The 14339-nt window shown below is 35.3% G+C and overlaps 1 protein-coding gene across 1 annotated transcript; it reads right to left on the reverse strand.

Annotated features, from left to right (window-relative positions):
- Positions 1-3064: 3064 nt before the first annotated feature.
- Positions 3065-8863, reverse strand: LOC104892797 (ubiquitin carboxyl-terminal hydrolase 3). Its single transcript, XM_010678803.4, has 9 exons — positions 8703-8863; positions 8176-8307; positions 7984-8022; positions 6850-6955; positions 4446-4504; positions 4283-4357; positions 4071-4119; positions 3866-3942; positions 3065-3455 (listed from the first exon to the last, which is right to left on the reverse strand). The coding sequence occupies exons 1-9, from the start codon at positions 8766-8768 to the stop codon at positions 3366-3368; spliced, it is 693 nt and encodes a 230-aa protein (XP_010677105.1). The 5' UTR covers positions 8769-8863; the 3' UTR covers positions 3065-3365.
- Positions 8864-14339: the final 5476 nt, after the last annotated feature.

Consider the following 14339-nt stretch of genomic DNA (forward strand, 5'->3'; position numbering starts at 1 on the left):
TTAATCTAGGATAATATCCTAATAGCTCATAAGGTATTCCATTCCTTCGATAAGAGAACAGGTAATGAGCGGTGGATTGCATCAAATTAGATATGAAAAAAGCCGATGATAGATTGGAATGGGACTACATCCTTATTTCTTTTTAAAAACATGATTTCTGTTCTCAATGAGTAGATTGGATTAAATCTTGTATTTCTTCCCCGTCTTTTTCCGTTTTGGTTAATGGAATTCCAGGGGATAGATTCATCCCTCTAGAGGTATTTGTCAAGGAGACCCACTATCCCCATACTAGTTTATTCTTTGTGCTCAGCTTCTAGCTAGATATATCTCCTTTGCTAGCTCTCGGAAAGAAAAAAAAAATAGGAGTTTCTGTTAGAAAATCATGAATAAGAATCCCTTTTCACTTTTACGGATGACACAATGATCTTTTCTAAAGTTAATTATTAAACTTGCGCTATTATTAAGGATATATTGGATGAGTATTGTTCTATATGACAGGAAAACAAGTCAACTTTCATAAATCTGCTTTTCAATGTTCTTCCAATGTTCCGGATCTTGCCAAAACTAATTTTGCAACCATTTTGGGTATGAACGAGTCTGATAATTTGGGGGATTACTTGGGCTGCCCAATCATTGATTCACGAGTTACTAAAGAAACCTTTTGGGGAAATTTCTTTTGGGAAAATTGCAAGATCCTTACCTCCTCAGACAAAACTTATAAAAATTTCTTTTGGGACAAAGATGTCTTAAATAAATCAGCCAATTTTATTGGTTGGGACAAAATTTGTCTACCAAAATAGTATGGTGGTCTTGGTATTCATAAAGCAGATACCAGATACCAACAATATAATGCTCCAGATGAAGCTTCTTTGGAAATAATCCAAAACGCTTCTAATCTTTGGTTAGTTTGGTAAAGAAAAATTATAGCAAGTATCAGGATATTATGACTCATAATGTTTCTTCAGTGGCCTCTTGATCTGACAGTGGGAGAAACTTATAAGTCTTCGACCCCTTTTAAAGAAAGGTCTCAGGTGGCAGGTGGCTAATGGGAAGGATGTTTGTTTGTGGGATGATAATTGGATTTTCCAATATCCCATTAGAAATGTTATTGATCCTCCTCCTTTTAGTAAAAATCTAAAAGTTAGTGAGGTGATTGATAGTCATGGTAATTGCTGGAACTAGGAAAAATAGACTCTCTTATCTCTCGTTACATTGCTTCTACTATTTCCTTGTCTTTTCTTCCCTCTAATTCTCAGCCTCCTACTTTGGTTTGGAGTTTAACAGTGAATAGTGATTATTCTGTTAAGTCTGGCTCTCTTCTAACACAAGGTTTGTTTAATCCAAATTATAATAGTTGATTATGATTGGATTTGGAAGCTTAGGATCCCTTTTAAAATTAAAAAAAATTCTTTGGGAAAGCCTGTCGTGCGTGATGGGCTCCCCACCAACTATAGACTTGAAAAGCGTAATATATCTCTTCCGAATAGTGTGTCCTTTGTAGCAATGCCCCTGAGTCATTGAATCACTTGTGCTTTGATTGCCCTTTCGCTTTAGATATTTTTGCCTGTCTCCATTCAAGTGGAGATTGGCCTCTTCTCCCTGCTGAGATGGATTTCTCTAATCAATTCTCCTTTTGGGTTTGGCTCAACTCTTGTAAGTTTGTATTTTCTTCTAACATTATCGCCAAATTCTTCTTTATGTGGTGGTTTATTTGGTTTTTGTTAGAGACATAGTTATTTTTAACGATGAAAATATTTCTCCCATGAGCTAGTTTCAAATTAATAAGTTATTTTTGTAACTAGGGTAAAGCGGAGAGTGAAGATTTTGAGCATTCCTCCATCTCTCGTTTTCCTAAGCAAAAGCTCCCTAAATCGCTCAGGTCGGGTACTAAACTTATCTGGTTCCCCCTCCCTCTAATATTTTTCATATTAAATTTTGATGGTTCCAAGTTTAGTAATGGTGTTGGTGAAGTGGTGCTTGCCGGTGCTAAGTCTATGGGTTCCCATGTTTCTAATTATTCAAGTTGAGGTATGTGCTCGTAGTGAAAGTGTTAATGATGATCTTTCCCTTGATATCTCCCATCTCATTATTGAAGGAGGCAATTTAGGTGTTATCAACTCAATGAAAACAATCCGTCTTACATGGACCCGGTTTACATTAAAAATAGTGTGGACCAGGCACATGACCGGTTAAGAAGTACTCACTTATACACTATATCAAAAATAGATCCACTATATGATACATAGGTACATTATATCAAAAATAGATACATTATATCATAACTACGTACACTATACCATATAGAGGTACACTATATCATAGCTAGGTACACTATATCTATATAGGAACAATATATCATAACTAGGTACACTATATCCTATGGGAAAATATTTACTTAAACGCATTACATAAACATACACTATATCAAAAATAGATATACTATATTATACATAGGTACATTATATCATTTTAACATACACTATATCATTTTAACATATACTATATCATTTTAACATACACTATATCATATCAATATACACTATCCTAAACTCACGTGATATGAATCGGGTGCACACTAATTAGTGTGCACCTGGTTCATATTAATTTTTTTTACAATAAAAAATTCTTGCCAAATTCCGTGGATCATTTCTGACATTGTTAAAGATGTATGCATTGACAATTCTAGATTTCCAAAGTGCATGTTCTTCCATTGTTTTTGGAAAGCAAATCGAGCAGCGAATTTTATGGCTAAGAAGACTTACCCTTCCCCTTTGTATTGTTTACTTTCTTATTGTTTAGATTTCTCTCGTATCATCTGTAAGAATGTTTTAGGCTGGCCTCCGAATTAGGAGCCAAGCCTAGGTCTGTTTTCCGTATAAAAAAAATACTATCCATTATTGTGAAATATGTAAGTTCAAAGTTACAGATTTTACCATAAGACAAACTTGTGAAATACTTATTGCCTAATAGTATATGTTCATTTTTATAACACATCAATTATTTTTTAATTTATTTACAAAAAAAAAAACTATAGAAATAACAACTTTTTATGTAGCACCAATCATACTGACAGTTAATTTTATTTAATTCCTCTGTTCCAAAATAAATATAATACTTCTTTCAAAAAGCTCTCACATACAGTAGAGAACCAAACAAATTGAAACTAACTGAAAATGCAAGTGAGATTTTAAGAAACTAGATCCCATGATTTATGTGAAAGCTTCAGCAACATTGCATGAAGTAGATACAAAACTTTAAGATGTAGTAAATGCAAATAAGTCTAACTAAATTTTTTTGGAAAAAAAGTGCTCATATTTCGCTGATCTGCGAAACAATTGAAACTCGTAAAAACTAACTCGATGTGCTTAGGCGGCCTTCTTTGATACAGCTATGACATTGAAGTTCATAGAATTGGGATTTTTCTGAATCATTCCCTTTATGACTTTTGCTGCATCCTGAGGACAATAACAGAAATAGCCAATAGTGAAGAGATACTGAACATTTTAAATGCTGAAACATGAAGGACAAAGTCAGCACTGTAAGTTGGAGCTGGACTAAACATGATGGGACTGAGTCATGCTTGTATGAGCCCTATACTAGCGCAGTTCGACATGAGAAGCACGGTGGTGAGCTAAATTCCACCCAATCTTTCTCATTGGTGTAAGTTTTCAGTTATATGATATTCCGTAAAACATAGCATCCCTAAAACAAAGAAATTCAAGTACACTTCCTCACTCTCAGTGTCACTGAAACAGGAAAAAGCTCCTACATTCTCATTTACAAGACCTGGCATATTTTCGTCAACACATTGGACAACAGAGAATAGTAGTTTCAAATTATCAAACAATTTCGTCAAGATATTCACCTGAAGTAAAGTACTCGGTGAGGATTGTCCATGTGATATCGGTCTTTGTCTCCTTCCATCAAGTTCATAAAGTTCACCTGAATTCGTTGTTACATTAGCAGAAGATATAAAGATAAAACATTATTTACAGTAAATTACATGTACATGTTCTTCATACAGACTACAGCAGTCGCAGAAAGTGTATCAAAGAGAGAGGCGCAAGTACCATCAACACATGAGAAGCAGATAAAATGAGTGTCCACATCATCTGAAGCCTGTGAAGAAAGAATTATCAGACTAAATGGGTTGTTAATGCTACCGAGAAAAAACTAAGATGATATAATTACAAGGCTTACAACCAGATAGAGCATTAAGCTCAGAAGTGAATTACAATCTAACATCGCAAACTATACACGATATGACATGAGAAGTATTCACCTCAGTATCACCAGCACTAGCTGCTACGCAGTGGGCAGCTTCCATTTCTGTATCTTTCTCAAGAAACAGAGCACGCTGAAGAAAGTCTTTACGAATTTAGAAAAGCTTGAAAATGTTAAAAGATAAAATAGGAAGTGACTTCATGGGAAGATCAAGATATAACCTCTGTAGAATTCATGTCTGCTGTGGATTTATAAAACCTATCCAGGAAGGAATCTTCTCCTGAGCAAACAAGAAATATGAACAAGTGAAAAAAGAAGGAAAGTCTTAACATCTGAAATTAAATATTATAGCCTTTTCACAAAACAAAGTGAACCAGATGAAGTAAACAATAATAGGTGTCTACACTTTCTGGTAACTAAACTTTCAGGAGCCTAAACCTCTCCAAATTCATTATGGATGCGACTTTGAAGACAATACTTTCAAAAGGTACACATATTTAAAGTAGGAATCTTAGAAAATTGTCGTACTACAGTACTACACTGAAAATTCTTAAAAACCTTGTGAAGGTTTATGTAACTCAGAGGTCAACATATTCAACTTAAATAACTTACAATTACAAGAGAACCCATATGGCGCTTGGAGTATAAAATCAATATGAAAAAGCCATGTCTGACTCTTGAATCTACACTATATTGGGTCTTTGTTCCGAATTTGCTCCCTGTATGAATTCCAAAAGTTCTTCTAGGGATGCTTCTGCCACCTTCTTGCTAAAATCGAGAAATAACCTAAACATTGCTCTAGTGACTTATGCTGTTTCAAGAGGTAACTAATGGTGCAACGTTAGGGGGCCCCAAATCATGTCCTACACAATGGAATACTAAGGTTTGTTTGGTTGGACAGAAAATATTTCCAACAGAAGTAGTTTTCCATGAAAACCATTTTCTAGAGGAAATCTCAATTCTAGATTGATTTTTCTTTGTTTGGTTGCAAGGAAATTAACTTTCCTTTGAACCTATTTTTCTTTGTTTGTGTTGTAGTATTGTTTAATATAGCGGGGGAAAGTGTGACTTCCCTTGACTCCCTAAGGAAATAATTTTTCACCCTTGGAAAATGAAGTTTAACCCATATTTTCCCTTCGTTGATCCGGTCCAAACCAAATACACCCTAAAGGTATCTTATACTCGAAAAACAGCTACCAACACCTTTAAAAAAAGGGCATAGGGCCCTGCACTATAACCAACTTTCTCCAAAAGTGCATGGACAAAGGGTCTATCAAGAGTTGACTATACGTGGGGCAACCAACAGTCAATGGGGGAAAATGATCCTCAAGGCAACCGGACCAAATTATCTGATGAAATTGCACCGAAATTTGTTCAATATATATTGGTGCAAATAAATGAAAGATTTCACCAAATCGATCCTAATTCAAGTTGGTCTTTCCAACCATCCAATCTCATCTGCATGAGGTTAATACAAAATGGCCTTTTATTCTGAACCAACAACCATCCAAGTAGCTAATATACCCAAACTTAATTGCACAAGGTATATAAAAGATAGCCTTTTCATCTGAACCAATACCTAAACCAAGTAGCACAAGGAACAAACAATAGCACCTCATTTGGACTTGCTCTGTTAGACATCACATTATACACCTGTTCCAATCTACTTAACAATACAGGTTCTCTTCATGCAAGATAGCCGAGCAATCCACCAAGATAATGACAGCATCTCTTTGGTCTCATCCAGAAAAACGTAAATAAAAGTGTAAGTTAACCCTTTAACATCTCCAAGGGTCAAAAGCTACTGAGTAGACCTCTCTCCTCTTCCATTCAGTAATTCTCCCTCTGTTGCCTTTTGTTTGCTCCATTGGGGGTAGGGTAGTTTTTTAACTTTAGCTGGGTGGAGTTGATATGAGAAAAAAGTGTTGAGACGAAGATCTGTCTAGGGATATGTATTATAAAGTTATAAAGCTTAAATTCAACAACAATTTAGTTTGCCAACAAACATGGGTTTACAGTTTCCACAAAGGTAGTTAAACAAGATCATCAACTAGACCAATAAGCCCAGAGAAGCCACAATTTTCCAGGAAAATCCTCATGCTCTTGTCCTATCCTCAACAAACACATCTAATGTACTCTCAAAACTTTTCACGTTTCCATAAAATATAATTAGGATTTAGAAAGATATTAACAACCCGCCATGGTACATAAACCTTCCACGTACAATTTCCAGAGAATGCACATGATAAGCAAACCAAAGGCGGCAAAATTATAGTCCACATATAATGATACCACCTTGCTGAGCTCAAGCTCTTAACTTACAACACAGCAGTGACACGTAGCACATGAAAACTAACAGACAGAGTTAGAAAGCATTACTCGTCACAAAAAACTATATCCTCTCCAAGTAGGTATCATAGTAAAGAAAGCCATCACCATATATCATAGTCTTACACGAGTTACACCACCATTTCAGAGAGCACCACAAGGACCTCGGTAGTAGAGTCATAATTTAAAGAAAGAAAATTAAGAATGATTATCTCAATTACTATAATTACTATTAAAAAATAACCTAGAAGCTAGCCGATATTCCCTTTTATATAGAACTTTATAGAAGAAACTTACGGAGCTTGATCTCCGAAGTAACATTCCCAAGAGCATGTAGAAGTCCGACAGTCCCACAAGCATTTCCCACAGTCTGCTTCATGAAGTATACCTTACTGTTATAGTCCTGAAACATTAACATGCCACATCCTTTAGTGAGAACTGAAAAATAAAAGGACGTCCCAAATCCAGTAATTTACTTTTAAGATTTCATTGAGCATCAATAATAACTTGTTTATTCTCGCTAGCAATCATGAAAATAAGTTTTATGTATTCCTGCTTAAATTTATTAAAAAATTGAGAAATTTGATTTCTACCATCCACGATACTGTTAGCAGTACTTTCTATTTTATCTCCTCTCCATTATCATGAATTAGTGGGGTTGCCCTAGCTTTACATACCAAATTGGCATGGTTGATACTCAGAGGTTGGAGCTTGAGATCAAATATCAATGTTATGCAAACATATAGTCATAAAATTCTATCTGCTACATGATTACATTCTGTGACAAGCTCTACAAACCAAGCAACAATCACAGAAGGTCAAAGCAATGACATTTAACTTCTATCAGAGTCCTTTTTCTTTTTGACAAATATCAAAGTCCTTAATCTGCCATATCTTGCAACCCAAAGCAACAATATGTTGGCATGAAAATTCCATCAATTTTGTTACTAATACATGCGTTATGATCATCCTATATGTTGATGTCATCAAAGAGCCTCCAATTTTAATCAATCACTCATTTCAGGTGGTAGATATTCTTCGCTCTTATCTTCATTAGATAAGTATACCATTTTCCAGTCATTAGTCAAGGAAATGACATCATTAAACCTTGTAATAAAAACAACGAAAACCAAAAAAGAAGTCCATATAGGTATATCAGCTTAAGTAGAAAAAATACAATGACATAACATTCAAACCCTGTAAGAGATGAGAGAATCCCATGATCCACACAACAATCACATGGTACAATTAGTGTACAACCTGTGAATAGTTTCAAGTGGAGATTTATCATACTACTCTAAATGATAACTAGCCAGTTAAAATGTAACACCAGTCACCTAGTGAATGTGAATCAATTCATCAATCAATCTAACAACTTCCATACTATGAAAGAAATAGCTCAGGTAGTAGATACAAATTCCTTCAACTCACCTTCTCAATACTATCCTCCTTCACTCTCTCGGCTTCGCTCTGTAGCAAGCAAAAGGCTTGAGTAGTCAGTAGCATGTCAATATAAGATGACAAAATGCAAATGAAAACATTGCCTAAAAATTGAGTTACTTTACACAAATGGCATACATTTCAGCAGTGCATGAAGATGCATCACAGAAAAAGGGGACATACCTCAGAAGTAAGGGGATAAAGAAAAAGCACAGCAAGAACCGGCTTCGGAATCATTGCAAGTAATTCTTCATCCAATCCATAAACATCAGAGCACTCAGCTTCTTCTGCAGGTAAACCAAGACCCCAAAGAAACTGCAATGATGATAACAAGTTTTTTTAAAACTAAAGAAATCAATTGATATATGTTAACATTAAAATCCAACATAGGTGATTGATTTTATGTTATGACATTAAATCCAACATGGGTTTCTCCAACTAAGAACAAAAACATCAAAAGTACACCCCTTTCAACTTTTCAGAAAACTCAATGATGACCCAGATGACATGAGAACATGTTGAATGAAATTTCCCCTAAAATTCAACACATTGAGCCAACCCAGATGAGAAAACAGCAATTATCAACAAAATTAGACGTCAGATGAATCAAAATTTTGGTTTTTAAAAGTTCTATCTAAAATCCAAAAACAACAATCGCGAGAAAAGTGAAGAGCATAATGATCAAAGACGCAAATGAAATAAAGAGAAACCTGATTCATAATATCGGGATTTGCTTCAAGGGGAAGCCATCTTTTGGTAGAGCGAGTTTCGGCCATTTTTTATTCTCTCAATAACGAAAACGCCAACAATATAAAAAAAGAACTCTTTGTTTGATTGGAAACTGAAACGGAGCTCTTGAACCAGATACCGGAAACTGCTATATATATATGTACTTATGTACATGGGCTTTTTAATTCTAGCCCAAAATATTCAAATTTTTTTTTTTTGTGTTAGGAGCGACTAAAGTTTTATTCGGTTCAACTTATTAACTAGAGTTTGTCTTATAAGAGACCGCTTATTTTTAAATTAAAACTAGTGAGTGTCCCGGGCGATGCTCTAGGTTGTTTCTTTTCTTAGATTTTTGTCTTGTGAGGAAAAAATTGACCACAATAGTTTATTATCATTACCATTAATGTGTTAAATATCTAACTACTTGTATAGTCTTTTAATTAGATATAATTACAAAACCTTATTATATTTTATTTTGAAATATTAATCAAAGATGTTATGTTGGATCAATGGTTAAGCTCTCAAATTTCCTTTCAAAGGTCACGTGTTTGATACCTTCTAACCACACAACATTATTTTTTTTTTTTGAGAGGTCGTTTGACATGAAAATAGAGCTAATGCCTTAGAGTGGGTGCGGAGGATGGTACCTCCACACCCGCACCCGCATAAAATTCCAATCCCCATCTCCGCCCCACCACCCATTGTGAGGGAAAATTTCAGACCCATCCCCGCCCCACCAGGTACGTATTTATACTCATCCCCGCCCCACCACCCGCATGGGTACCCGCACCCAGTTCATATCCGTGTCGTACCCACTTCATCCCCACCCCTACCACCAACATGAGTACCCACACCCGCTTCGTACCTACGTCACACCCACATATTTATATTTTGCAAGATAAAATAATTAACAATATAAGTATATTAATAGAATTTTAATCATATAGATGTGGGGCGGGCGTGGGTGGGGCGGGGATGAGGCTGGGCGGGCGGGGATAACATAAAATCCATACCCGCTCCACCACCCATTGCGTGTAAATTTTAATCCCCATCCCCACCAAACCTAGACCCATCCCCGCCCCATTTGGGCGGGGATGGGGCGGGTCTCCTACTTGATCCGCCCCACTGCCATCCCTAGGTAAGCCCAATATTAAAAAGAGAATTAGTCCAATGGTAACTAGGTTAATTTCTTTCGGTGACTAGTTTACTCCATTTAATGACTAGGTCTACTTTTATATTAAAATTAGACCGTCTCTTTTAATAATTTTTGTATTAACTATTAGTAAAAATAAGTTAATTTTAACAAAAAACAAGTTCAGAAAAAATAAGTTAACTTTAGCGAAATTAAGTAAAGTTCAAGAAAAATGAAAACTAAATTTTAACAAAAATAATTTAAGTTCAGCAAAAATTAGTTAAGCTAAACAAAAATAAGTTGGTTGCAAAAATAAATTAAGCAAAAATTAGTTAAGTTAAGCAAAAATAAGTTGATGAGAACAAAGGCTTAGCGCAATGATGCATGATAGGTCGATTTTCAAGTTTGGGGAACAGCCGATCCGAAAAATTCGGATCCGATTCGGATCGCAATTCCTCCGATTCGAAACTTTCGATCGGATCCGATCCGATATCGACATTGGACAACCCTAATTCCTAGAGACTACTCACCAAATGAGTCATCACAGGATCAATAAGTCATAACCATGATCAACACATACACGAAAAGCACGTAATCAGCAAAGTTGGGTACTACATAATAAATAAATAAATAAGCAATCCTAACATGATACTAATAAGTAATAAGTAGGGATTATTATTAATAATAATATAACATTGCATACTACTTTTACTGAACTAAACTTCACAACTAATAGATTAATAGATGAAATAGTCAATGGAACGAGTTGTCGTACCAAAACCATACTTCAATTTAGAAGACGAAATATGGGCGCGACTCCGTATTCCCCTAACCTACGATATCGAGGAACCTTTAAAATAAAAATAGGACACGATGATCAATTTGATCCCAAGAAAAGTCATGGGCTACCACCATGTACTCCAACTCATACTTGTCTAACACTTCAGACGTGCACAAGTCTAAAGCTATTGATATCCACATACGTTTCACTTTACATGATTAATAATTTATTTAGTTGTTATGACTCACAAGTAGAAGAAATAATATAATCATCAAACAATCATAACTTTCATTTTATCTTAGGATTAGATAAAGTGATCAAAACAACCTAACAACCCAATGTTAATTAATTCCAACATTAATTCATAACTTTACTTTATTCGTTGAACCAAGTCAACAACCAACCAACCTTTCATAGGTATAATAATCAACTTACCAAATAAGGCCATCGGTCCTCATAAAGTAATGAAATAACTCAAATTGAACAACATGATTCAATCATGATCCCGACCAACATAAATTTTAATCTCTCATGTGTGAATTAATAAAGTAAAGTTCCCAAATCCCATGTGCTTGCATCGATCTTCCATACAAACATAATATAAATATCATAACCAACATGCTTCACACAATGGCATAAAACATGCAAATCCAACTCAATAGAAATCATATATGAATTAATAATAGTTCCCTATACATGATACTACATAAATCTCGTTATTAGAACATACTACTAAACCAATCAACACATAGGTATGTATGTACCTTGTGAAGAAAAAATTCGAGTCTACTTTAACAAGATTAAAAGTCGGCTAAAAATATATTTTCCGCCTATCAAATACCAACATAACCAAGAATCAATACTCAAATAATTTTCAGCAACTTTGAAATATTTTGAACCCTCTTTAAAAGTGTTTAAAAATCTTTTCCATCATTAAAACTTCAATTATTACTACTTCCTAGTATGGTACTACTATACTAGTCTATAAACCTAAAAACTCTATGATAATACCTCCATCAACATAGTAATAAAAAATTCCAGCAACTTATAATGTATTAAAGTCCCTGTAAAACATACTTAAACATAATCATAACTATAAGAGTACTCAATTTTACAAACTATAATATACTAATATGATTTTCCAACTCATAAAACCCTAAAAATCCAAGCTTTGATGCTTGAAACCTTAATTTAAACATAGTAAATAAATTTGAAATTAATTACTTTATTATATAAATTAAATAATCTGAAATTTATATTTAAATCATCAAACTATAACTTTAATCATAAACACATTAAAATAATCATTAAAAATATAAACTTTAACACAAAGTAAAACTAGAGTAAGAAGAAAATAACCAAAGAGAAGAGGAAGGAGGACACGACTGTCGAGAAGGAGAGGAAAATGCTGATGGCAGTGCGGTGGAAACGACGGCTAGGGAAGAGAGGGAAACGACGGGTGAGGGAGAGAAAGAAAAAGAAGTGTCGTGAGGGGAGAAAGAGAAGAAGAGAAAATAGATTGTGTTTTCAATTTGGTAAAATTGTTTAATGCAAGAGTATTTAAAGATTTCCATTAGGGTTCAAAAGAAAATTGGGCTTGATATATGGGTTCGTTTAATAAAAGATGGTCATATAAAAGTTATAAAGGTTTGGGCCAATAATATTTAATGCTTGGGTAGTTGAGCCTTGAGCATATTTGGGTTCCTCTAACCCATTTTAAAATCCTTTTTACTAAACTCAAATATGTTTAAGGTATTTATATAATTTTCAAAGTATGACTAAATAAAATATTTGATTACTTAAAATCATTAAAAAATTCCTTTAACTTTCAAATAGTCAAACTTTCAAAAATAAATAATTTAAATACTAAATTATACTATGGTTTTTTCACCATATATCCTTGATAAATTTTTTTGTATACCCTTTCAACTTTCCAAATTCACCATATACCCCTCACTTTTTGAAAAATACATCAACTTACCCTTTTGACTAACGGTGTTAAACTTCCGTTAGTTATAAACCCCTAATCTCCCCTTTTAATCCTAATTAACTATCCTAAACCCTAAACCCTAACACTAACCCTCAACCCTAAAACTAACTAACCAAAAAACCTAACTATAAAAGCCCACTGGCCCCTACCCTCCCCTAGCCCACCACCCCCAACCCACCACCCCACCTCTAGCCCACAGCCCACCACCCCCTAACCCACCCTAACCCTAACTAGCGCCACCACCTGACACAACCTGCATTCCCCTCCAACATCCCCCCTTTCCTTCGAGCAAAGGACCGACAAAGCAGAGGAAAGAGAGGTGAGACCCCGCCCCTTCAAAAAACAGATCGGCGAAACATAGGAGAGAGAGGCGAGACCCCTCCCCTTCGAAAAACAGACCGAAGAAACAGAGGAGAGTGAGACGAGACCCTTCCCCTTCGAAAAACAGACCGACGAAACAGAGGAGAGTGAGGTGCGCTTTTTCAGTGAAAAACATAGGAGAGAGAGTGTGTTTCGTGCGTAGGAAAAGGGGGAGGGGAGGAGGATCGGAAGGGAGCTGGTGGGGGTCTTATGGTGGCGTTAGGGAGGGCTGGTGGAGGTCAGGTGGTGGTGGGGTCAAGTAGTGGCACTGGGGAGGGCTAGTTAGGGTTAGGGTGGGTTAGGGGTGTTTAGTATTAGAGTATTAGATTAGAGATTAGGGTTAGGGTTAGATTTAAGTTAGTTAATTAGGATTAGAGGGGAGTTTAGGGGTTAATGTCGCGTCCCAACCTCTAATCATCATTATTAGGTTAATTAAAGAGTCATTAGCAGCGGAACCTAGAAGGTCGGTGCGCTACCGCCGTACTTCCCGATTGGAAAGCACAAGCCAAACATAAATTCGTAACTTAAACATATTATAACTTAAAGCATCATAATTGTCCATTTATGAAAAGACTAAAGTTGAAACTTAGCAACTAACATAGTTTGACATAAACTAAACCATAAGTGCTTTATGAAAGCTTAAAACTAAACAACTCCGCACAGCTACGCCATCCCGTTATCATCATCAGTACCTAAAACAGGAAACAACACGTCATGAGCCGAGGCTCAATAACATACTACTCTAACATAATAAAACATTTCAAATCATTTTGTTAGCAATCAGGGAGGAGAGAAATAGTAAAACCATTTCATAAACATATCTGATCATTTCATAAATATATCATAAGTTTCATCATTATCTTTTCATCTTACTTAATCATATTGGTAACTTAGCGAGTATAACATAAGGGACGTCTCCCCAAAAACTTACAGAAAGGCGACCACAACATAGGTGACACTTTCGGTGCCCACAATTTATCAGAAAGGCGACCACAACATGGGTGACACTTTCAGTGCCCATATTTTATCAGAAGGACGGTCATAACATAGGTGACACTTTCGGTGCCCACATACTGCCAAGAACCATCTTTCACTTTACTTTATCATGTTTCGTTCCTTTTACATATCGTAATTAAATTACATCATTGTAATCAAAATCATAAAACATAATTAAAATCATAGTATATATTATCATACTCATATTTTTCATAAACATCAAAGTCATTTCATATCATCGAAAATCATCATATTCATAAAACCATTCATATCCCACAATCCATACATCAACAACCTAATGCGAAAAACCCTAAAACATCACTAGAAAGGGCTTGTGGGTGTTAGCAGTACACGTTACC

This window comes from Beta vulgaris, chromosome 5, assembly GCF_026745355.1.
Source record: "Beta vulgaris subsp. vulgaris cultivar EL10 chromosome 5, EL10.2, whole genome shotgun sequence".
NCBI classification, from domain to species: domain Eukaryota; kingdom Viridiplantae; phylum Streptophyta; class Magnoliopsida; order Caryophyllales; family Amaranthaceae; genus Beta; species Beta vulgaris.